The sequence below is a fragment of the Melanerpes formicivorus genome, unplaced genomic scaffold (assembly GCF_026170545.1).
Source record: "Melanerpes formicivorus ecotype bairdi unplaced genomic scaffold, bMelFor1.0.p_v2 SCAF_34, whole genome shotgun sequence".
NCBI classification, from domain to species: domain Eukaryota; kingdom Metazoa; phylum Chordata; class Aves; order Piciformes; family Picidae; genus Melanerpes; species Melanerpes formicivorus.
In genome coordinates this window covers 5,261,759-5,283,510 of record NW_027142386.1, presented here as the reverse complement: position 1 = coordinate 5,283,510, position 21,752 = coordinate 5,261,759, and the positions used below count along the sequence as shown (strand labels likewise).

The window sequence follows — 21,752 nt, the reverse complement described above, 5'->3', positions numbered from 1 at the left end:
TCCAAGTGCCACATCCAAGCCTTTTTTAAACACTTCCAGGGATGGGGACTCCACCACCTCCCTGGGCAGCACATCCCAGTGGCAAATTCCTCTTTCTGGGATGAACTTTCTCCTCAGCTCCAGCCTAAACCTCCCCTGGCACAGCTTGAGACTGTGTCCTCTTGTTCTGGTGCTGAGTGCCTGGGAGAAGAGACCAACCCCCTCCTGGCTACAACCTCCCTTCAGGGAGCTGTAGAGAGCAATGAGGTCTGCCCTGAGCCTCCTCTTCTGCAGGCTAAGCAACCCCAGCTCCCTCAGCCTCTCCTCCCAGGGCTGTGCTCCAGACCCCTCCCCAGCCTTGTGCCCTTCTCTGGACACCTTCAAGTGCCTCAATGTCTGTCTTGGATCCCTGGCAGCCCAGAGGCAGCTGAGTGCTGAGCTGCAGCCAGAGCAGGGAGAGCAGCAGCACAGGGAGGGGATTCTGCCCCTCTGCTCTGCTCTGCTCAGCCCCCACCTGCAGCACTGCCTCCAGCTCTGGGCCCCAGCACAAGGACCTGGAGCTGCTGGAGAGGGTCCAGAGGAGGCCACCAAGGTGATCAGAGGCTGCAGAAGCTCCCCTGTGGGGCCAGGCTGTGTGGGTTGTGGCTGTTCAGGCTGGAGAGGAGCAGGCTTCCAGTAGCCTTCCCCTCGATGCCCTCCCGGCGCTCGCTGGCCACGGCCGCAGGCTCCGCTGCTGGCTCTGGGCGACCTCTGTCCCCGGCGCTGCCAGAGGCCGGGCCGCGCTGTGCCTTTGCCGTCCGTGGCCGCCAGGGGGCAGCGCAGCGCCCGCGCGGGCTCGGGGCGGCTCGGCGGGGAGCGCCAAGATGGCTGCGCGGTGGCTGGGCGCGGCGGCAGCGCTGGGCGGCCGGTAGGTGACCGCGGGGCTCCCCCGGCTCCCCGCGGCCTCGGCCCCGCTTCTCCCTAGGCCCCGCTTCGCCCTAGGCCGGCTCTCCTCTCGCCTTTTCCCCGCAAGGCAGCGGGGAGCTGCCGTGTCGTACCGCGACCTGCCGGCCCGCGCCCGACTCCCCTCACCCTGCCCCTTCCCCTTCCCGTCCGGCAGCGGCAGGGCGCTGGCCGTGAAGTTACTTCCTCCTCCTCCTCCTCCTCGTTACGGCCGGGCGGCGAGAGGCCGCTTCTTCCCCCGAGTACATTCCAAGGGCGCGGCGGCCACCGGTGCCCACCCGCAGTGCTCAGGGCCCCTGACTCTGAGTCAGGGCCGGGAAGGAGCCCGCAGCGCCCGGGGCCGCCCCGCGAGCGGTCCCTGCGAGAGGTCCCCGCGAGGAGTCCCTGCGTGCCCCGCGAGGGGTCCCTGCCAGGGGTCCCTGCCAGGGGTCCCTGCGTGCCCCGCGAGGAGTCTCTGCGTGCCCCGCGAGGGGTCCCTGCGTGCCCCGCGAGGGGTCCCTGCGTGCCCCGCGAGAGGTCTCTGCGTGCCCCGCGAGGGGTCCCTGCGTGCCCCGCGAGGAGTCTCTGCGTGCCCCGCGAGGGAGTCCCTGCGTGCCCCGCGAGGAGTCTCTGCGTGCCCCGCGAGGGGTCCCTGCGTGCCCCGCGAGGAGTCTCTGCGTGCCCCGCGGGGAGTCTCTGCGTGCCCCGCGAGGAGTCCCTGCTCGGCCTCCCTGTGCTCAGCCTCCCTGTGCTCGGCCCCAAGCCGGCAGCGGCAGAGTACCCTCCGTGTGCGCAGGGTCATGACGAGAGGGGAGGTCGCTCCCCCACGCCTGTGCTCCAGGTGCGGCCGCGGGAGGTCCTCCGCCGCCGCTGCTGGAGCCAGGGGGAGCGCAGCCTGAGCCCCGCGGCTGTGCTTGGAGACCTTCCCCACAGCCCCGCGTGGGCTCTGTGTCTGCTAGCGAGGCCACCACGATGAGTAACTGACCTCCCTCACCGAGCCCTGCAGCAGGCTGCCCAGGGAGGTTGTGCAGTCTCCTCCCCCGGAGCCTTTGCAGCCCCATCTGGCTGTCTTCCTGTGTGCCCTGTGCTGGGATCTCTGCTCCTGCTCTGGCAGGGGCTTGGACTCGATGATCTCCTGAGCTCCCTTCCAAGCCCTCACACCCTGTGCTCCATCCCTGGAGACGTTCAAGGCCAGGCTGGATGGGGCCCCGAGTAACCTGGGCTGGCTGAGAGGCTCCCTGCCCGTGGCAGGGGTTGGATAGAGGATCTCTCAGGCCTCTTCCAGCCTGAGCTGTTCTGGGGGTCTATGACTTAGAGCTTTTCTGTGCTCACACTTCCCTTGCTCATAGCAGGAGCTCCAGTCCTCGAGGTGGAGCTTAGCTGCTGCTGGTGTGTGTGAGGGTCTGTGCCTAGGTGTGGTGCCTGTGTTCTGATGGGACCTCAGCCTCTGCCCTTGGCAGCAGCCCGGCAGATGTCATTTATGTGGTTTCCCTGCTTGCCCTGCACCATAGCAGAGAGCCCAGCTGGGGAGATTCACATTGGCTGTCAGGAAGAAGTTGTTCCCCATGAGGGTGGTGAGAGCCTGGCACAGGCTGCCCAGGGAGGTGGTGGCAGCCTCCTGCCTGGAGGTGTTTGCAGCCAGGCTGGATGTGGCTGTGAGCAACCTGCTGTGGTGTGAGGTGTCCCTGCCAAGGGCAGGGGGTTGGAGCTGGCTGAGCCTTGAGGTCCCTTCCAGCCCTGCCAGCTCTGTGATTCTGTGACAGTGTCCTAGCACTGCAGGTGGGCGTCTTGCTGAGCTGTGGGGCTGCAGGAAGCACAGCAGACCCTTGCTGTGGGGCAGGGCAAAGCTGGTCTGTGTGACATTGGTGGCAAAATGATTCCTCTGTAGGTTCTGTCGTGTGGCACTGCAGGATCACAGCCGGGGAGCCCAGGAGGCCTTCCACCACCTCGTGCAGAAGAAATCCTCCCCTCCTCCTGCAGGGTGGCAGAGTGCAGGTGAGTGCTGCTCAGGAGTCTCTGTGTGTGTGGTGAGGTTCTGTGTCTCCTGCTCGCTGGGGCCTCTGCCTGGGGGGCTTTGCATGAGCTGCCAGGGGAGCGTGGGGAGAGGATGTGGGCAGCTGGCAGGTGCTTGGTTGTCCATGGGCTGTGTGGGGCACTCAGCTGCCAAGGCTTACAAGAGGCTTAGAGCACAGTGGTGGTTGGGCTTTGCTGGGCTGCTGGTTCTGGTCTCAGTCTTGGTGTCAGTGTGGCCATTGTGAAAGGCTTTTCCTTGCCCTCTGTGCTGCCTCAGCTGCTGAGCTCTGTGAGGTGCAGTTGTTGGCCACCCAGAGAGCCTAGCAAGGAGGAAAGCAAAGCCTTGCATCCTGGACAGGAGGGGGACCTGCAGCAAGACTGGGCAGGGACTGTTCAGAAGGGGCTGTGGGGTAGGCCCAGGGGCAGTGGTTTGAAACTGCAGCAGGGCAGAGTTAGGTTGGACATCAGGAGAAGCTCTGCACAGGGAGGCTGGGGAGACTCTGGCACAGGCTGCCCAGGGCTGGGGCTGAGGCTCCATCCCTGGAGCCATTCAAGCTCAGCCTGGCTGTGTCCCTGGGCAGCCTGCTGCAGCTGGAGCTGTCCCTGCTGAGGGCAGGGGTTGGGCAGGATGCCCTTGGGGGGTCCCTTGCAGCCCAGTGCAAGCTGTGGCTCTGCATTCTTAGACCTGCAATATTCTCAGTTTGGTTTCTTCCCCTCCTGAGCACATGTCCCTGTGTGGTGCTTTCATGACTCCTGCAGCTGCCACCTGCAACTTGGTGCTTCCTGAGGCAGCAGTGGTTAACACTGAGCTGTCTGCTCTGCTGCTGGGAGGCCTTGGTGCTCCCTGAGGCAGCAGTGGTCAGCACTGAGCTGCCTGCCCTGCTGCTGGGAGGCCTTGGTGCTCCCTGAGGCAGCAGTGGTCAGCACTGAGCTGCCTGCCCTGCTGCTGGGAGGCCTTGGTGCTCCCTGGGGCAGCAGTGGTCAGCACTGAGCTGCCTGCCCTGCTGCTGGGAGGCCTTGGTGCTCCCTGGGGCAGCAGTGGTCAGCACTGAGCTGCCTGCCCTGCTGCTGGGAGGCCTTGGTGCTCCCTGGGGCAGCAGTGGTCAGCACTGAGCTGCCTGCCCTGCTGCTGGGAGGCCTTGGTGCTCAGAAAAGAAAGGGGGAAACCAAATCTGTGAAACCTGCAGCACAGCAAACCCTGGAGGCTTTGGCACCTGCCTGCATGAGGCCTTCTGCAGCTCTCCAGTGCTGGAGCAGAAAGAGTGTGAACCAAAACTCCAGGGAGGCTGGGGAGGCTCTGGGACAGGCTGGCCCAGCTGGGGAGGGGCTGTGACAAGGGCTGGGAGTGCCAGGAGAAGGGACAGTGGCTGTGAGCTGGGAGAGGGGAGACTGGAGATGAGGGAGGGCAGGGACACCTCCTGCCAGCACAGGCTGCTCAGGGCCTCATCCAGCCTGGCCTTCAACACCTCCAGGCTTGGAGTCTCCACAGCCTCCCTGGGCAGCCTGTGCCAGGCTCTCCCCACCCTCCCTGGCAAGAATTTCTTCCTCATCTGCAGTCTCAGTCTGCCCTCCTCCAGCTTCAGTTCCTTGCCTCTCATCCTAGCAGAGCAGTAAAGGATTGAAACTCTGAGCAGGGGAGGCTGTGCCTGGGCCTTCAGCAGGGGCTGAGGGTGCTGTGGCTCAGGCAGTTTGCTGCAGCTGCAGCTGGGTGGTTTTAAGTAAATAGAAGCAGCAAGGACGAGGTTCCAGGTCTCATTTGTGCCCTGGGTGATGCCATCCTTGTGCTTATCAATCCCCCTGGCAGCAGGGAGGCTGCATGCAGCACATCACATTCTGCTGGGAGCTGTCACTGCTGCAGCACTGGCACCACCCTGGGCTTGGCTGCTGGAGCCATCCCCCTCCTTGACTCCCCTTGAGCTCCTTAGGCTTGCTCTGACTGTTGCCCTTCCTTTTGCTCCCCAGTCAGAAGCATGTTTATCCAAACCCAGGACACACCAAATCCAAACAGCCTGAAGTTTATTCCAGGGAAGGAAGTGCTGGAGTCCAGGACCATGGAATTTGCCACACCAGCTGCAGCCTTCTGCTCTCCTTTAGCAAGGTATTAAAGACTTCTGGGGAGGAGGGGCTCAGGGTGGGCTCTGTGGCTGCAGCTGACACTTCTGAGGACAGCTTCAGCTCATTCCCTTCCTCCCTGGCTGGCTTTGAAGGTGCTAAAGGCATTCTGCTGGTGCATAAAGGGAAGGCTGGGGGGGTTGTCCCTGCAGTTGTTGTGTGTGTGCCTGTGGGGCTGGGTCCTGGCAGAAGAGGCCTTGGTTTGGTTGATGAAGCTGAGCTGAGTGGTGCTGTCAGTATCATAGTGTCATAGTATCAGTCAGGGTTGGAAGGGACCACAAGGATCATCCAGTTCCAACCCCCCTGCCATGGGCAGGGACACCCCACACTAGATCAGCCTGGCCAGAGCCTCATCCAGCCTGGCCTTAAACACCTCCAGGGCTGGGGCCTCAACCACCTCCCTGCACAACCCATTCCAGGGCTTCACCACTCTCATGGGGAAGAACTTCCTCCTCCCCTCCAGCCTGAATCTCCCCACCTCCAGCTTCATTCCATTCCCCCTAGTCCTATCACTCCCTGAGATCCTGAGCAGTCCCTCCCCAGCCTTCTTGTAGCCCCCTTCAGATACTGGAAGGCCACAATGAGGTCACCTGGGAGCCTTCTCTTCTGCAGACTGAACAGCCCCAACTCCTTCAGTCTGTCCTCACAGCAGAGCAGCTCCAGCCCTCTGCTCATCCTCCTGGCCCTGCTCTGGACACCTTCCAGCACCTCCACATCCCTCTTGCCATAGGGGCTCCAGAACTGGAGGCAGTACTCCAGGTGGGGTCTCAGCAGAGCTGAGCAGAGGGGGAGGATCACCTCCCTTGCCCTGCTGGCCACACTTCTCCTGCTGCAGCCCAGGATCTGGTTGGCTTTCTGGGCTGCAAGTGCACACTGAGAGCTCCTGGTGAGCTTCTCCTCCCCCAGCACCCCCAAGGCTCTCTCCTCAGGGCTGCTTTCCAGCCAGTCCCTGCCCAGCCTGGATTTGTGCCTGGGGTTGCCTCTACCCAGCTGCAGTCAGTGCTCTTGAGCAGCTGCTGCATCACCAGCAAGCCTCCTGGCCCTGCTTTTGCTGAACCTTTCCCATCAGGGCCACTCCTCATGCAAAGAGCTGCTTGGAAATCAGGCAGCTTCCCAGAGCTGGGGAAGAGTTGGCAGAAGGAAGCAAAGAAACCCAGCAGCTAGGAAGTAACTGCAGTGCCCTGCTTGCTTTGGGGGTGTTGCTCCCAACCTGCACTTCACATTCAGTGGAATTTTCCATCACAGAGCCACAGAAACCTCCAGGCTGGAGAAGAGCCTCAGGGTCACCAAGTCCTGCCCAGAGCCCTGCTCTGCAAGGGTCACCTCCAGGCCAGAGCCTCAAGCACCACATCCAAACCACCTGAAACACAGCCAGGCTTGGGGACTCCGCCACCTCCCTGGGCAGCACATTCCAAGCCCTGACCACTCTCTTCCTTACCAACCCTGCCCTGCTGCAGCTTGAGGCCATTCCCTCTTGTTCTGTCACTGCTGACCTGTGAGCAGAGCCCAGCACCAACCTCTCCACAGCCTCCTCTCAGGGAGTTGTGGACAGCAATGAGGTCTGCCCTCAGCCTCCAGCTCCATCCCCAGCTCCTTCAGTGGCTCCTCACAGGATTCATTCTCCAGGCCCTTCCCAGCTTCCTTGCCCTGCTCTGCCCTGGCTCCAGCACCTCCACAGCTCTCTGGCACTGAGCTGCCCAGCACTGGGCACAGCACTGCAGGTGTGGGCTCCCCAGAGCTGAGTCCCAGGGCACAATCCCCTCCCTGCTGCTGCTGGGCACAGCATTGCTGATCCCAGCCAGGAGGCCTTTGGCTTTCTTGGCCCCTGGGCACTGCTGGATCCCATTCAGCTGCTTGGCCATCAGCACCTCCAGGTCCCTTCCTGCCTCAGCTTCCAGCCACACTGCCCCAGGCCTGCAGCACTGCTTGGGGTGGTTGTGCCCCCAGTGCAGGCCCTGGCCCTTGGCCTGGTTGATACTTTGATGAAGTTTCAATCAAAGGCAGCCCAGTTCTGACCTACTCTTCCAGGCTGGATCTGTAGCAGGCCCTGGAGTTCCAGTACCAAGATGTAAATGTGGGGCTAACAGGCAGAGAGTCATGGGATGGGACCTTGAGGGTCCCTTCCAACCCCCTGCCCTGGGCAGGGACACCTCCCACCAGCACAGGCTGCTCAAGGCTTCACCCAGCCTGGCCTGGAGCACCTCCAGGCAGGAGGCAGCCACAGCCTCCCTGGGCAGCCTGTGCCAGGCTCTCCCCACCCTCACTGCAAAGAATTTCTTCCTCCTCTCCAGTCTCAGTCTCCCCTCTCCCAGCTCAAAGCCATTGTCCCTCAGCCTGGCACTCCCAGCCCTTGTCCAGAGTCCCTCCCCAGCTCTCCTGGAGCCCCTGCAGGTGCTGGAAGGCAGCTCTGAGCTCTCCCTGGAGCCTTCTCTCCAGGCTGAAACCTCTCCAACCCCTCCCATTCTGTGCTTCTCTGACTCTGTCTTGGCACAAGTGTTTGTGTGCAGGGGCTGCAGGGTTTCCAGGCAGGCAGCTCTGACGTTTGCAGAGGCCTCTGGCAGAGCTGTCTGAGAGCAAGCAGGAGCTGGGCAGGCCAGGCATAAAGCAATAAATACAAAGGGAAAGGTGTCTGAGGCCATCCAAACACATCAGCAGAGGCCTGAAGCTGTAGGATCTGATTGTGCCATGGTGCTTCAGGTTGCAGAATGAAGAGAAGTGACAGGAAGTGGCTTTGGGTTGTCCTGATCCTGCACAGGGCACAGGAGCTGTGGGTGCTGGAGCCAGGGGATGGCACAGCAGCTGTGGGTGCTGGAGCCTGGGCAGGGCACAGGAGCTGTGGGTGCTGGAGCCTGAGCAGGGCACAGGAGCTGTGGGTGCTGGAGCCTGGGCAGGGCACAGCAGCTGTGGGTGCTGGAGCCTGGGCAGGGCACAGGAGCTGTGGGTGCTGGAGCCTGAGCAGGGCACAGGAGCTGTGGGTGCTGGAGCCTGAGCAGGGCACAGCAGCTGTGGGTGCTGGAGCCAGGGCAGGGCACAGGAGCTGTGGGTGCTGGAGCCTGAGCAGGGCACAGCAGCTGTGGGTGCTGGAGCCAGGGCAGGGCACAGCAGCTGTGGGTGCTGGAGCCAGGGCAGGGCACAGGAGCTGTGGGTGCTGGAGCCTGGGCAGGGCACAGGAGCTGTGGGTGCTGGAGCCAGGGGATGGCACAGCAGCTGTGGGTGCTGGAGCCTGAGCAGGGCACAGCAGCTGTGGGTGCTGGAGCCAGGGCAGGGCACAGGAGCTGTGGGTACTGGAGCCTGAGCAGGGCACAGCAGCTGTGGGTGCTGGAGCCAGGGGATGGCACAGCAGCTGTGGGTGCTGGAGCCTGGGCAGGGCACAGGAGCTGTGGGTGCTGGAGCCTGAGCAGGGCACAGGAGCTGTGGGTGCTGGAGCCTGGGCAGGGCACAGCAGCTGTGGGTGCTGGAGCCTGGGCAGGGCACAGGAGCTGTGGGTGCTGGAGCCTGAGCAGGGCACAGGAGCTGTGGGTGCTGGAGCCTGAGCAGGGCACAGCAGCTGTGGGTGCTGGAGCCAGGGCAGGGCACAGGAGCTGTGGGTGCTGGAGCCTGAGCAGGGCACAGCAGCTGTGGGTGCTGGAGCCAGGGCAGGGCACAGCAGCTGTGGGTGCTGGAGCCAGGGCAGGGCACAGGAGCTGTGGGTGCTGGAGCCTGGGCAGGGCACAGGAGCTGTGGGTGCTGGAGCCAGGGGATGGCACAGCAGCTGTGGGTGCTGGAGCCTGAGCAGGGCACAGCAGCTGTGGGTGCTGGAGCCAGGGCAGGGCACAGGAGCTGTGGGTACTGGAGCCTGAGCAGGGCACAGCAGCTGTGGGTGCTGGAGCCAGGGGATGGCACAGCAGCTGTGGGTGCTGGAGCCTGAGCAGGGCACAGCAGCTGTGGGTGCTGGAGCCAGGGGATGGCACAGCAGCTGTGGGTGCTGGAGCCTGAGCAGGGCACAGCAGCTGTGGGTGCTGGAGCCTGAGCAGGGCACAGGAGCTGTGGGTGCTGGAGCCAGGGGATGGCACAGCAGCTGTGGGTGCTGGAGCCTGGGCAGGGCACAGGAGCTGTGGGTACTGGAGCCTGAGCAGGGCACAGGAGCTGTGGGTACTGGAGCCTGAGCAGGCCACAGCAGCTGCAGCACAGCCAGCAGCCAGGTTCAGGAGGGAGAGTCCTCACCTGCAGGCTGTGTCCAGCTGTGGGACCCCCCCACAGGAGAGACCTGGAGCTGCTGGAGAGGCTCCAGAGGAGGCCACCAAGGTGATCAGAGGCTGCAGAACCTCCCCTGTGGGGCCAGGCTGGGAGAGTTCAGCCTGGAAAAGGGCTCCAGGGGAACCTCAGAGCAGCCTTGTAGTGCCTGAAGGACTCCAGGAGAGCTGGGGAGGGACTCTGGGCAAGGGCTGGGAGTGCCAGGCTGAGGGCCAATGGCTGTGAGCTGGGAGAGGAGAGACTGAGAGTGGAGATGAGGAAGGAATTGTTGAGAGTGAGGCTGGGGAGAGCCTGAAGTAGCCCCAGCTGGATGCCCCCTCCCTGGGCTGCATTACTAAATGGGCTGGGCTGGAAGGGAGCTCAAAGCTCAGCCAGCTCCAACCCCCTGCCATGGGCAGGGACACCTCCCACCAGCCCAGGCTGCTCAGGGCCTCATCCAGCCTGGCCTTCAGCACCTCCAGGCTTGGAGTCTCCACAGCCTCCCTGGGCAGCCTGTGCCAGGCTCTCCCCAGCCTCAGGTGGGAGAATTTCCTCCTACTCTCCAGTCTCAGTCCAGCTTCTTCCAGTTTGAAGCCATCAGCCCTGCTCCTGTCCCTCCCAGCCCTTGTCCCAAGTCCCTCCCCAGCTCTCCTGGAGCCCCTGCAGCTCCTGGAAGGCTGCTCTGAGCTCTCTCCTCCAGGCTGAACAGCCCCAGCTCTCAGCTGTCCTCATAGAACTGAGGAGAGAGAAACTTTCCTGGTGAAGGAGCCCTGTGAGCTGTGCTCAGTTTTGCTGCCCCACAGCAGGGTCTCCCTGGCCCTTGCTGAGCTGGGGGTGAAGTAACTGCAGGCCTCTCCTGGCAGTTGGTGCTTTGTGCTCCTTCTCCTCTGGGAGTGTGTTCTGCAGCTCTCTCCCAGGGAGGCAGCAAAGGGACCTGGAGGAGCTGGGCTCCATGCTTTGCTTTTGTGTTTCTGGCAGACAGCTCTTCAGAATTGAAGGGGTCAAAAGTGTCTTCTTTGGACCAGACTTCATCACCATCACCAAGGTGAGCAGAACTGAGAGCCAGAGGGACTGGAGCAGGAGCTGAGGTTCAGCTCTCTGCTGGGAGAGGCTTCAGGCACTCCTGGACCTGCACAGTGGAAGGGGCAGAGCAGCTCAGTGGCACAGAGGAGGTTGCCTTCAATAGAGGGGAGAGAGTGGCTGCCAGGGTGTGGAGCAGCCCTGGGAGAGGCTGCCCAGGGCAGCTGCAGGTTCCCTGTTGCTGCTCAGCACTGTGCTGCAGGTTCCTTGTTGCTGCTCAGCACTGTGCTGCAGGTTCCCTGTTGCTGCTCAGCACTGTGCTGCAGGTTCCCTGTTGCTGCTCAGCACTGTGCTGCAGGTTCCCTGTTGCTGCTCAGCACTGTGCTGCAGGTTCCTTGTTGCTGCTCAGCACTGTGCTGGCTGAGGCCCTGTGCAGCCAGCCTGGAGGCTGCCCCTGGGAGTGGGAGAGGATGGGCTCAGAGGTGCCTCCAGCTGAGGCTGGGTGGCAGGCTGGGCTCTGTGTGCCCAGGGTGTGGAGCAGCTGGCAGCAGAGATAAGGGCTGGGGCAGCAGCCTGCAGCTGCCTCTGGCTGGGGGAAGAGCTCAGGGCAGTCCCCTCAGGGGTGAGCTGGCTTGGAAGGAAACCTTCCTGAGTCTGGTAGCAGCAGGAGGGAGCTGATGGATCTGTGAGGCTTTCCCCTCTCCTCAGCTAATGTTCTGGTGGCCCTTGGCTTGCAGACCAGAAACCTTTCTGCTGGGGTTGGAGGCTTGCAGGACTCACTTGGGCAACCCTGAGCCATGAGATCAGAGCCAGCTGTGAGCTGCACTCTGTGTCAAACCTGGGAGCCCAGCAGGGTGTTCCCAGCATCAGAAGAGTCTCAGGGTGACATTGTGGCTGGGGTTGGGATGCAGAGCTCCTGGCTTTATCCTTTGGGTTTGGTTTGTGGCTTTATTCTCTTCTGAGCCTCACAGGAGAGTGAAGACCTGGACTGGAACTTGCTGAAGCCAGACATTTATGCAACCATAATGGATTTCTTTGCCTCTGGCTTACCCATACTTACTGAGGAGGCACCCAGGACAGACACAGGTAAATCAAGCCCCAGGAGGAGGCCAGTGTCTGCCTTTGGCTTTAGTTTGTGACTTCCAGAGGAGCCTCCCCTCAGGAAAGCAGGGAAGAGAGTCTGGGAGCTGCTCAGCTCAGCAGAGCCTGCAGGACCTGTGTGCCCCAGCAGGAGCAGAGCTGCCCTGTGCAGGATCACCCAGACAGAGCCTGCAGGACCTGTGTGCCCCAGCAGGAGCAGAGCTGCCCTGTGAAGGATCACCCAGACAGAGCCTGCAGGACCTGTGTGCCCCAGCAGGAGCAGAGCTGCCCTGTGCAGGATCACCCAGAGCCTGCAGGACCTGTGTGTCCCAGCAGGAGCAGAGCTGCCCTGTCTGAAGGATCACCCAGACAGAGCCTGCAGGACCTGTGTGCCCCAGCAGGAGCAGAGCTGCCCTGTGCAGGATCACCCAGAGCCTGCAGGACCTGTGTGCCCCAGCAGGAGCAGAGCTGCCCTGTCTGAAGGATCACCCAGACAGAGCCTGCAGGACCTGTGTGCCCCAGCAGGAGCAGAGCTGCCCTGTCTGAAGGATCACCCAGACAGAGCCTGCAGGACCTGTGTGCCCCAGCAGGAGCAGAGCTGCCCTGTGCAGGATCACCCAGAGCCTGCAGGACCTGTGTGCCCCAGCAGGAGCAGAGCTGCCCTGTGCAGGATCACCCAGAGCCTGCAGGACCTGTGTGCCCCAGCAGGAGCAGAGCTGCCCTGTGCAGGATCACCCAGAGCCTGCAGGACCTGTGTGCCCCAGCAGGAGCAGAGCTGCCCTGTCTGAAGGATCACCCAGAGCCTGCAGGACCTGTGTGCCCCAGCAGGAGCAGAGCTGCCCTGTCTGAAGGATCACCCAGAGCCTGCAGGACCTGTGTGCCCCAGCAGGAGCAGAGCTGCCCTGCCTGAAGGATCACCCAGAGCCTGCAGGACCTGTGTGCCCCAGCAGGAGCAGAGCTGCCCTGTCTGAAGGATCACCCAGAGCCTGCTCCCCAGCTGCTGAGCTGTGAGGAGCTGAGCTCTGGGGCTTGGCAGGGAAGCCCAGGTGCTGCTGTGCTCTGTCTGTGGCAGTGCTGAGGCTGTGTTCAGAAGGCTCTGAGGTGCTGCATGTCCTTTTGGAGGTGTTCCAGGCCAGGCTGGATGAGGCCTGGAGCAGCCTGTGCTGGTGGGAGGTGTCCCTGCCCAGGGCAGGGGGTTGGAGCTGGCTGAGCTTTGAGCTCCCTTCCAGCCCAACCCATTCAATTCCTCAGTCCAGGCAGGAGGCAGCCACAGCCTCCCTGGGCAGCCTGTGCCAGTCCCTCCCCACCCTCACTGCAGAGAAGTTCTGCCTCATCTCCAGTCTCAATCTCCCCTCTCCCAGCTCCCTGTGCTGGTGGGAAGTGTCCTTGCCCATGGCAGGGGTTTGGAGCTGGCTGAGCTTTGAGCTCCCTTCCAGCCCATTCCATGATTCTCTTTCCCTCCCAAGCTCCCTGAGGCTGACTCAGTCTCCCTGAAGGGCTCTCTTGTGCCTTTGGGTTTGGGTTTTTTCCCCTCATTTGCAGCTTCCTGACTCAAAACAATCTGTCAGTGTGTTAGGAGGGCTGTGGCTGTCACTTCCTTTCTGCTGGGTCTGGGGTTCACTGCAATATTAACACAAGCCTTACTTGATGGGAGAAATGCTTCTGCCAGAGTAGGACTGAGCCTGGGAAGGCTTCCAGAGCTGCTGAGCCCAGGCAAGGGCAGAATCCTGCTCCTGAGGAGTTCCCTGGGTTGCTAAAACTTCCGTTCAGAGTCACAGTGCAAGGTCCTGCAGCTGGGTTGGGCCAGCCCCAGGCACAGCTCCAGGCTGGGGGCAGAGTGGGTTGAGAGCAGCCCTGAAGAAAGAGCCTTGGGGGTGCTGGGAGCTGAGCAGCTCCCCAGGAGCCAGCAGAGCCTCCTGCAGCCCCAAGGCAGCTGTGTGCTGGGCTGCAGCCAGAGCAGGGTGGGCAGCAGGGCAGCAGAGGGGATTCTGCCCCTGCTCAGACCTCACCTCCAGTCCTGCCTCCAGTTCTGCTGTCTCCAGCAGGAGAAGGACACAGAGCTGTGGAGTGAGGCCAGAGCAGGCCACAAAGATGCTCCAAGGGCTGGAGCAGCTCTGCTGTGAGCACAGGCTGAGGGAGCTGGGGGTGTGCAGCCTGGAGAGGAGAAGGCTCCAGGGGGACCTCAGAGCTGCTGCCAGGAGCTGAAGGGATCCTGCAGGAAGGCTGCAGAGAGACTTTTGCTGAGGGGGTCTAGAGCCAGGCCAAGGGGGAATGGTTTGAAGCTGAGGCAGAGCAGGGTTAGAGTGGAGCTGAGGAAGAAGCTCTTCAGTGTGAGGGTGGTGAGAGTCTGGCCCAGGCTGCCCAGGGAGGCTGTGGCTGCCTCCTGCCTGGGGGTGTTCAAGGCCAGGCTGGATGAGGCCTGGAGCAGCTGAGTGGAGCTGGGAGGTGTCCCTGCCCATGGCAGGGGGTTGGAGGAGATGATCTCTGAGGTCCATCCCAGCCTGAGCCCCTCTGTTTCTGTGACCCTGTCACAGAATCAGTTATAGTTATACTGTGACCCTGCCCTAACCCTTGCAGCCTTGCTGAGGGTCAGTTGTCTCTTCCTCTGGAGGTGACACTGCTGCAGTCTGTTAAAGCCTTTTCTTGCTGGGAACTCTGAACCAGAGCTTGCCTTTGGTGGTGAAATCCTGGGAGGTAAAGAGGGAGAAAGCAGGAAGAGTTCCTTGCTCAAGTGAAGGCTTCTGCCTTTTGGGTGCAGTCAGCTCAGCAATGCAGTTGTGCTCTTGCCCTCTGCCACTGGGCATCCCCAGGGGCAGTGCTGGTGCTGGAGTCCTCTCCAGGGCCTCCCTGAGACATCTCTCCTTTCCCCCAGCTGCCTCAGAAGAAGATGATGAAGTAGTGCTGATGATTAAAGAGCTGCTGGATACAAGGATCAGGTGAGCTGGGGGAGGATGCTGGCAGGGGAGGTGAGCAGGGAGATTGCCTTGGGCTGTGTCTGATGGCAGGGCTCAGATCTGGGCTGGGGTCAGGATCTAAAGCTGCCCTGAGCTGGGAGTGCCCTCTGCTCTGACAGGACACTCTGCCTCGTTTCCCTCTGGAAGAGTCCTGTTCCAGAGGGACCTGGACAGGCTGCAGAGCTGGGCCCAGGAGAGCCTCCTGAGGTGCAACAAGGCCAAGGGCAAGGTCCTGCAGCTGGGGCAGGGCAATCCCAGGCACTGATCCAGGCTGGGCAGGGACTGGCTAGAGAGCAGCCCTGGAGAAAAGGCCTTGGGGGTGCTGGGGGAGAAGAAGCTCAGCAGGAGCCAGCAGGGAGCACTGGCAGCCCAGAGAGCCAAGCAGAGCCTGGGCTGCAGCAAGAGAAGTGTGGCCAGCAGGGCCAAGGAGGGGATTCTGCCCCTCTGCTCCACTCTGCTGAGACCACAGCTGGAGCTCTGGGGCCAGCTCTGGAGCCTCTGTGCCAGGAAGGCTCTGGAGGGGCTGGAAGGTGTCCAGAGAGGGGCCAGGAGGAGGAGCAGAGGGCTGGAGCTGCTCTGCTATGAGGACAGACTGAGGGAGTTGGGGTTGTGCAGGCTGGAGAGGAGAAGGCTCCCAGGAGACCTTCTTGAGGCCTTGCAGTGTCTGCAGGGGGCTACAAGGAAGCTGGGGAGGGACTTTTGAGGGTGTCAGGAGGTGATAGGACTGGGGGGGATGGAGCAAAACTAGAAGTGGGGAGATTCAGGCTGGAGGTGAGGAGGAAGTTCTTCCCCATGAGAGTGGTGAAGCCCTGGAATGGGTTGTCCAGGGAGGTGGTGGAAGCCTCATGCCTGGAGGTGTTTCATAGAATCAGTCAGGGTTGGAAGGGACCACAAGGATCAGGCAGTTCCAGCCCCCCTGCCATGGGCAGGGACACCCCACACTAGATCAGCCTGGCCAGAGCCTCATCCAGCCTGGCCTTAAACACCTCCAGGGCTGGGGCCTCCACCACCTCCCTGGACAACCCATTCCAGGGCTTCACCACTCTCATGGGGAAGAACTTCCTCCTCCCCTCCAGCCTGAATCTCCCCACCTCCAGCTTCATTCCATTCCCCCTAGTCCTATCACTACCTGATAACCTGAGAAGTCCCTCCCCAGTTTGCAGCCAGGCTGGATGTGGCTGTGAGCAACCTGCTGTGGTGTGAGGTGTCCCTGGCTGTGGCAGGGGGTTGGAGCTGGCTGAGCCTTGAGCTCCCTTCCAGCCCTGCCAGCTGTGTGGCTGCAGGCTGAGTCCTGCTGCTGAGAGCAGAGCAGGGCCTTGTCCTCCAGGGTGTGTTCAGAGAGGGCTGCTGGCAGTGACCTGGCTGCTTTTAAACTGCAGCCAACTGCTTGGCTCTGAGAGGAGCTTTTCCTCCCTCTGATGCACTGATCTGTTAGCTGTGCTCATCCTTCCCTTCTGAGTGTTCCAGCACTTGGTGCTCAGGACAGGAGCTTTTCCCAGGGGCTTCCCTCCCTCTCTGGTGGATTTTGTCCCTCCCTCCTGTTGCAGCTTTGTTGCTCTTTTAGCACAGCTTAACTTTAGAAGCTGGTGGGGCCTCAGGGGTGGCTGAGCTCATCTTCACCTGAGGTTTGTTTTTGTGCTCTTCAGTTGCCTTGCAAGGTGAAGTCAGAGGGATAAGCAACTTGACATTTGAGGTGCAAGGGGGGGAAAGCTCCTGACGTGTCGCTGGAGCTGTGCTGGCTGCTGCTGGCATCTTCCCCAGCTCCCAGGGACCAGAGCCTGGCCTGCTGCTCAGGATCCTGGAGTTCAGTTTCATTTCTCCAGCTGTGATGCTGAACTTGGCCTTTTTTTGTTTCATTTAAAATCCCCCCTGGGGTTACCTCTCAGCTGGCTCAGGGCAGAGCTTCATTTCCCTCAGAGGAGGGAGGGAGGAAAGCAGCAAGGAGCTGGAACGCTTTCCCCCAGCATACCTCATGTCCTGGAGTCAGTTCTGGGCCCCTCACTCCCAGAAGGACTTTGAGGGCTGGATCAGGGCCAGAGAAGGGCAACAGAGTCCTTTCCCCCTTCCCTCCTTTCCCCCTTCCCTCCTTTCCCCCTTCCCTCCTTTCCCCCTTCCCTCCTTTCCCCCTTCCCTCCTTTCCCCCTTCCCTCCTTTCCCCCTTCCCTCCTTTCCCCCTTCCCTCCTTTCCCCCTTCCCTCCTTTCCCCCTTCCCTCCTTTCCCCCTTCCCTCCTTTCCCCCTTCCCTCCTTTCCCCCTTCCCTCCTTTCCCCCTTCCCTCCTTTCCCCCTTCCCTCCTTTCCCCCTTCCCTCCTTTCCCCCTTCCCTCCTTTCCCCCTTCCCTCCTTTCCCCCTTCCCTCCTTTCCCCCTTCCCTCCTTTCCCCCTTCCCTCCTTTCCCCCTTCCCTCCTTTCCCCCTTCCCTCCTTTCCCCCTTCCCTCCTTTCCCCCTTCCCTCCTTTCCCCCTTCCCTCCTTTCCCCCTTCCCTCCTTTCCCCCTTCCCTCCTTTCCCTCCTTCCCTCCTTTCCCTCCTTCCCTCCTTTCCCTCCTTCCCTCCTTTCCCTCCTTCCCTCCTTTCCCTCCTTCCCTCCTTTCCCTCCTTTCCCTCCTTCCCTCCTTTCCCTCCTTTCCCTCCTTCCCTCCTTTCCCTCCTTCCCTCCTTTCCCTCCTTCCCTCCTTTCCCTCCTTCCCTCCTTTCCCTCCTTCCCTCCTTTCCCTCCTTCCCTCCTTTCCCCCTTCCCTCCTTTCCCCCTTCCCTCCTTTCCCCCTTCCCCCCTGCCTGACCAAGGAGCTGGTGATGAGGATGTGGTCAGTGGTGGCTCTGTGCCCTCATCTGAGGGCAGGGCAGCACAGCAGCTCTGTGTGAAGCAGGGGCACAGACAGAGCTCTGATTGTCTGCTGGGAAAATAGGTGCAGAGGACTTGGCAGGAGGGGCAGGGGGGAGGGAATGAAGCTCTGGGAGGTCCTGCAGTGTGCTAAAAATAATGTCACAGGGCAGAAAGGGCATTCTGAGGCTTTGTGATGGGAGCTGGTCTGCAGTGGGCCAGAGGCAGAGGTGGTGCTCTGGTGGCTCTGAAAGGGTTACTCTGAAGTGAGTATAAAGAGCTTCTGTGGGAGCAACCTGATGGTTTGAGCTGGGAAGTGTTGCTATGGGGACAGGGAGGCACTGCCAGGCATTTGTGCAGGCAAACAGAGCACTGGGCTGGGATCTGAGCAGGTCCTGCTGGCTTCACCCTGCAGCAGGATGCAGCTCTTGCAGCTGGAGCCTCCTGCTGCACCTCTGTGAGCTCTGCTTGGGGCCTCTGGCTGCCCCTGCCAGGTGCACCTGCCCTGCATGGCAGGACATGGCTCTGGGGTCTGACAGTCATCCTCACACCTGCAGCAGGCCTCAGGGCTGGCTGTGGAGGCTGCAGCAAGCTTGGCTCTGAGCTGCTTCTCCTTACCCTCTCCTTACCCTCAGAATTTCAGTGCTTGCCCCCTGAGCTGCTGCAGGCACTGCACATGAGCATTGCTTGGGGCCTGTGGGCAGTGTGAGCAGAAAGGTTGGGGAGCCCTGGGCAGGCTGCAGAGCTGGGGCAGAGGAACCTCAGGAGGTTCAAGCAGGGCAAGGGCAGGGTCCTGCCCCTGGGGAGCAACAACCTCCTGCAGCAGCACAGCTGAGGGGGAACCTGCTGGGAAGCAGCTCCAGGAGAAGGAGCTGGGAGGGCTGGGGGACAAGAAGGTGCCCAGGAGCCAGCAATGTGCCCTGGGGGCCAAGAAGGCCTCAGGGGTGTCCTGGGGGGCAGGGAGGAGAGTGTGGGCAGCAGGGCAAGGGAGGCTCTCCTGCCCCTCTGCCCTGCCTGGAGTCCTGGCTCCAGGTCTGGACTCCCCAGTTCAAGAGAAACAAAAATCTGTTGAGAGAGTCCAGGGCAGGCTGGGAAGCTGCTGAGGGGCCTGCAGCAGCTCTGGCAGCAGCAAAGGCTGAGAGCCCTGGGGCTGAGAGCCTGCAGAAGAGCAGCCCCAGAGGGGAGCTGAGCAATGCTCAGCAAGAGCTGAAGGAGCTGGGGGGGGCAAGAGGCTGGGGCCAGGCTCTGCTGAGTGGTGCCCAGGGCCAGGCCAAGGGGCAAGGGGCACAAAGTGGCAGCCAGGAGATGCCAGCTGGAGAGGAGGAGAAAGGAGTTTGGTGTGAGGCTGCTGGAGGCCTGGAGCAGGCTGCCCAGAGAGGTTGTGGAGTCTGCTCTGGAGAGCTTCCAACCCCCCCTGGGCACTGTGCCCCTGGGCAAGCTGCTGTGGGAGCCCTGCTGGAGCAGGGGCCTGGGCTGGCTGAGCTCAGAGCTGCCTTCATGCTGGGGTTCTCTGGTTGTGGCAAGCAGAAGTTGTTGAAGTGTGGCCCAGGCAAGGTGAAGAGAAAGAGCTTTGGTTACTGCCCCTGGCAGCTCTCTGGGTGTGTTGAGCTCTGCTGAAGTTTCCTGCTGGGAGATCTCTGCCAGTTCCTCTGGGCTCACACTGAGTGCCATGTTCCCCCCAGGCCAACAGTGCAAGAGGATGGTGGAGATGTTATTTACAAGGGCTTTGAGGATGGCATTGTGCAGCTGAAGCTGCAGGGCTCCTGCACCAGCTGCCCCAGCTCCATCATCACCCTGAAGAATGGCATCCAGAACATGCTGCAGTTCTACATCCCTGAGGTGGAAGGTGTGGAGCAGGTGAGTTCTCTTGGCTGTTGCTCCTTCCCAGCAGGCACAGGCTGCACTTGGAATGGAGCACAGGGGGATGGAGCAGCAGGAGGTAAAGGCCCAGAACTCTGCCAAGCTCTGCCAGCCCCAGGCAGCAAACCATGCAGGGCACTGCCAGTCTGGGAGGCAGCTCTGCAGAGCAGGGCCTGGGGTCCTGGTGGGTGCTGAGCTGCACTGGAAGCAGCAGTGAGCCTCAGGGGCAGAGGTGCTGATAATCCTCAGCCTGTGCTGGCAGAGAGGGGATTCACAGAGCCATGGAATGGCTTGGGCTGGAAGAGACCTCAAAGCTCATCCACTGCCAACCCCCTGCCATGAGCAGGGACACCTCCACCAGCCCAGGCTGCTCCAGGCCTCAGCCAGCCTGGCCTGGAACATCTCCAGGGAGGGGACAGCCACAGCCTCCCTGGGCAGCCTGTGCCAGTGACTCACCACTCTCACTCTCAAGAAGTTCTTCCTCATCTCCACTCTCAGTCTCCCCTCTCCCAGCCACAGCCATTGTCCCTCAGCCTGGCACTGCAGGGGATTGGATGGAATGAACAGGGCTGGGGAGGAGCAGCTGAGGGAGCTGGGGGGGTTGAGGCTGGAGCAGAGGAGGCTGAGGGAGAGCTCATTGCTCTCTGCAGCTCCTGAGAGGAGGCTGGAGCCAGGGCGGGGTTGGGCTCTGCTCCCCAGTCTCAGGTGCTAGAAGGAGAGGCAATGGCCTGGAACTGTGCCAGGGGAGGCTCAGGTTAGAGATAAGGAACAATTCCTTTGCTGCAGGAGTGGTCAGGGCCTGGCCCAGGCTGCCCAGGGAGGTGGTGGAGTCCCCATGGCTGGAGGTGCTCCAGGGCCCTGTGGTGTCTATGCTGGGGTTGGGTTGCTGGTTGGGCTGGAGGCCCTCAGAGGCTTTTCCAGCCCAACTCATTCTCTGGTTCTATGACTTTGGTGGTCACATCCCTGGAAATGAGGAGGATGAGGCTTTACAGCACCCTGACCTTGCTGGTGAGCTCAGACCCTGTCCATAACCAGCTCATGTGGCCCAAGGTCTTGAGAGGCTTCAGAGAAAACTCAGAGTCCATGCCCAGAGCCCGGGGCAGGGTTGGGCTCTTCTCAAGGAACAAGTGACAGCCCAAGAGGAAACAGCCTCAGGTTGCCCCAGGGGAGGTTTAGGTTGGAGATGAGGAACAATTTCTTCCCAGCAGGGGCTGTCCAAGCCTGGCACAGGCTGCTCTGGCAGGTGCTGCAGTGCCCAGCCCTGGAGGGGGTTAGGAGCTGCGTGGGTGTGGTGCTGAGGGCCACGCTTCAGTGGCAGTGGGTTGGGAGCTGTGGGTGAGTGGTTGGACTGGATGATCTCCAAGGTCTTTTCCAAGCCCAGCAGTTCCATGGTCCTGTGACTGCAGTCTGGGGGGGGCTGAGTTTGCTTTGGCACCTAACTGCCTCTGGGTTTGCTTTCAGGTTGTTGACGACGACGACGACGTGGGGAAGGAAGCAAACCCAACCTGAGCCAGAGGAGCCTTTGGTGTGCCTGCTGGTGTGCCTGCTGGTGTGCCTGCTGGTGTGCCTGCTGGTGTGCCTGCTGGAGTGCCTGCTGGTGTGCCTGCTGGTGTGCCTGCTGGTTGTGCCTGCTGGTGTGCCTGCTGGTGTGCCTGCTGGTGTGCCTGCTGGTGTGCCTGCTGGGGTGCCTGCTGGTGTGCCTGCTGGGGTGCCTGCTGGTGTGCCTGCTGGTGTGCCTGCTGGTGTGCCTGCTGGGGTGCCTGCTGGTGTGCCTGCTGGTGTGCCTGCTGGGGTGCCTGCTGGTTGTGCCTGCTGGTGTGCCTGCTGGTTGTGCCTGCTGGTGTGCCTGCTGGTTGTGCCTGCTGGTGTGCCTGCTGGTTGTGCCTGCTGGTGTGCCTGCTGGTGTGCCTGCTGGTGTGCCTGCTGGTGTGCCTGCTGGGGTGCCTGCTGGTGTGCCTGCTGGTGTGCCTGCTGGGGTGCCTGCTGGTGTGCCTGCTGGGGTGCCTGCTGGTGTGCCTGCTGGGGTGCCTGCTGGTTGTGCCTGCTGGTGTGCCTGCTGGTTGTGCCTGCTGGTGTGCCTGCTGGTGTGCCTGCTGGTGTGCCTGCTGGTGTGCCTGCTGGGGTGCCTGCTGGTGTGCCTGCTGGGGTGCCTGCTGGTTGTGCCTGCTGGTGTGCCTGCTGGTGTGCCTGCTGGTTGTGCCTGCTGGTTGTGCCTGCTGGTGTGCCTGCTGGTGCAGCTCCCCCAGCTGTGTGCTGAAGAGCCAGCCACGTTGGCCTTTTCTTTGCAGAGCAATAGCTGAACCCTGCCAGCATCTCTCAGCAGGCTGTTTGCTAACTTATTAAATGCCCTCCAGCCAGAGCAGGATCCTCGTGCTCTGCTTGGGGCTGGGGCTGAGGGAAGCAATGAAGGGCTGGGAGGTGGGGGTTGGGCTCTCTGCTGTTCTTCCATAGATAAAAAAAGAAGAAAGACTGAAAAAAAGAGAAGCAAAAGAACCTCCCCAGCTTGGTTTTGTGTCAGGGTTTGGTGCCCCCCACAGCTCCTTTTGGGGCTGGCAGAGCCCTGTGCTCTTCTCTGCAACAGGGGAGTTCAGGAGTGTTCATAGTCACAGATCCTGGGCTGCAGCAGGAGAAGTGTGGCCAGCAGGGCAAGGGAGGTGATTCTCCCCCTCTGCTCAGCTCTGGGGAGACCCCACCTGGAGTACTGCCTCCAGTTCTGGAGCCCCTATTGCAAGAGGGATGTGGAGGTGCTGGAAGGTGTCCAGAGAAGGGTCACAAGGAT

At 61.7% G+C, this 21,752-nt stretch overlaps 1 protein-coding gene across 1 annotated transcript; it reads left to right on the top strand.

Moving 5' to 3' along the window:
- The first annotated feature begins 819 nt into the window (after positions 1–819).
- On the top strand, positions 820–21,332 carry NFU1 (NFU1 iron-sulfur cluster scaffold). Its single transcript, XM_068156619.1, has 8 exons — positions 820–886; positions 2,789–2,895; positions 4,876–5,011; positions 10,216–10,282; positions 11,229–11,343; positions 14,210–14,273; positions 18,796–18,970; positions 20,435–21,332. The coding sequence occupies exons 1-8, from the start codon at positions 843–845 to the stop codon at positions 20,480–20,482; spliced, it is 756 nt and encodes a 251-aa protein (XP_068012720.1). The 5' UTR covers positions 820–842; the 3' UTR covers positions 20,483–21,332.
- Positions 21,333–21,752: the final 420 nt, after the last annotated feature.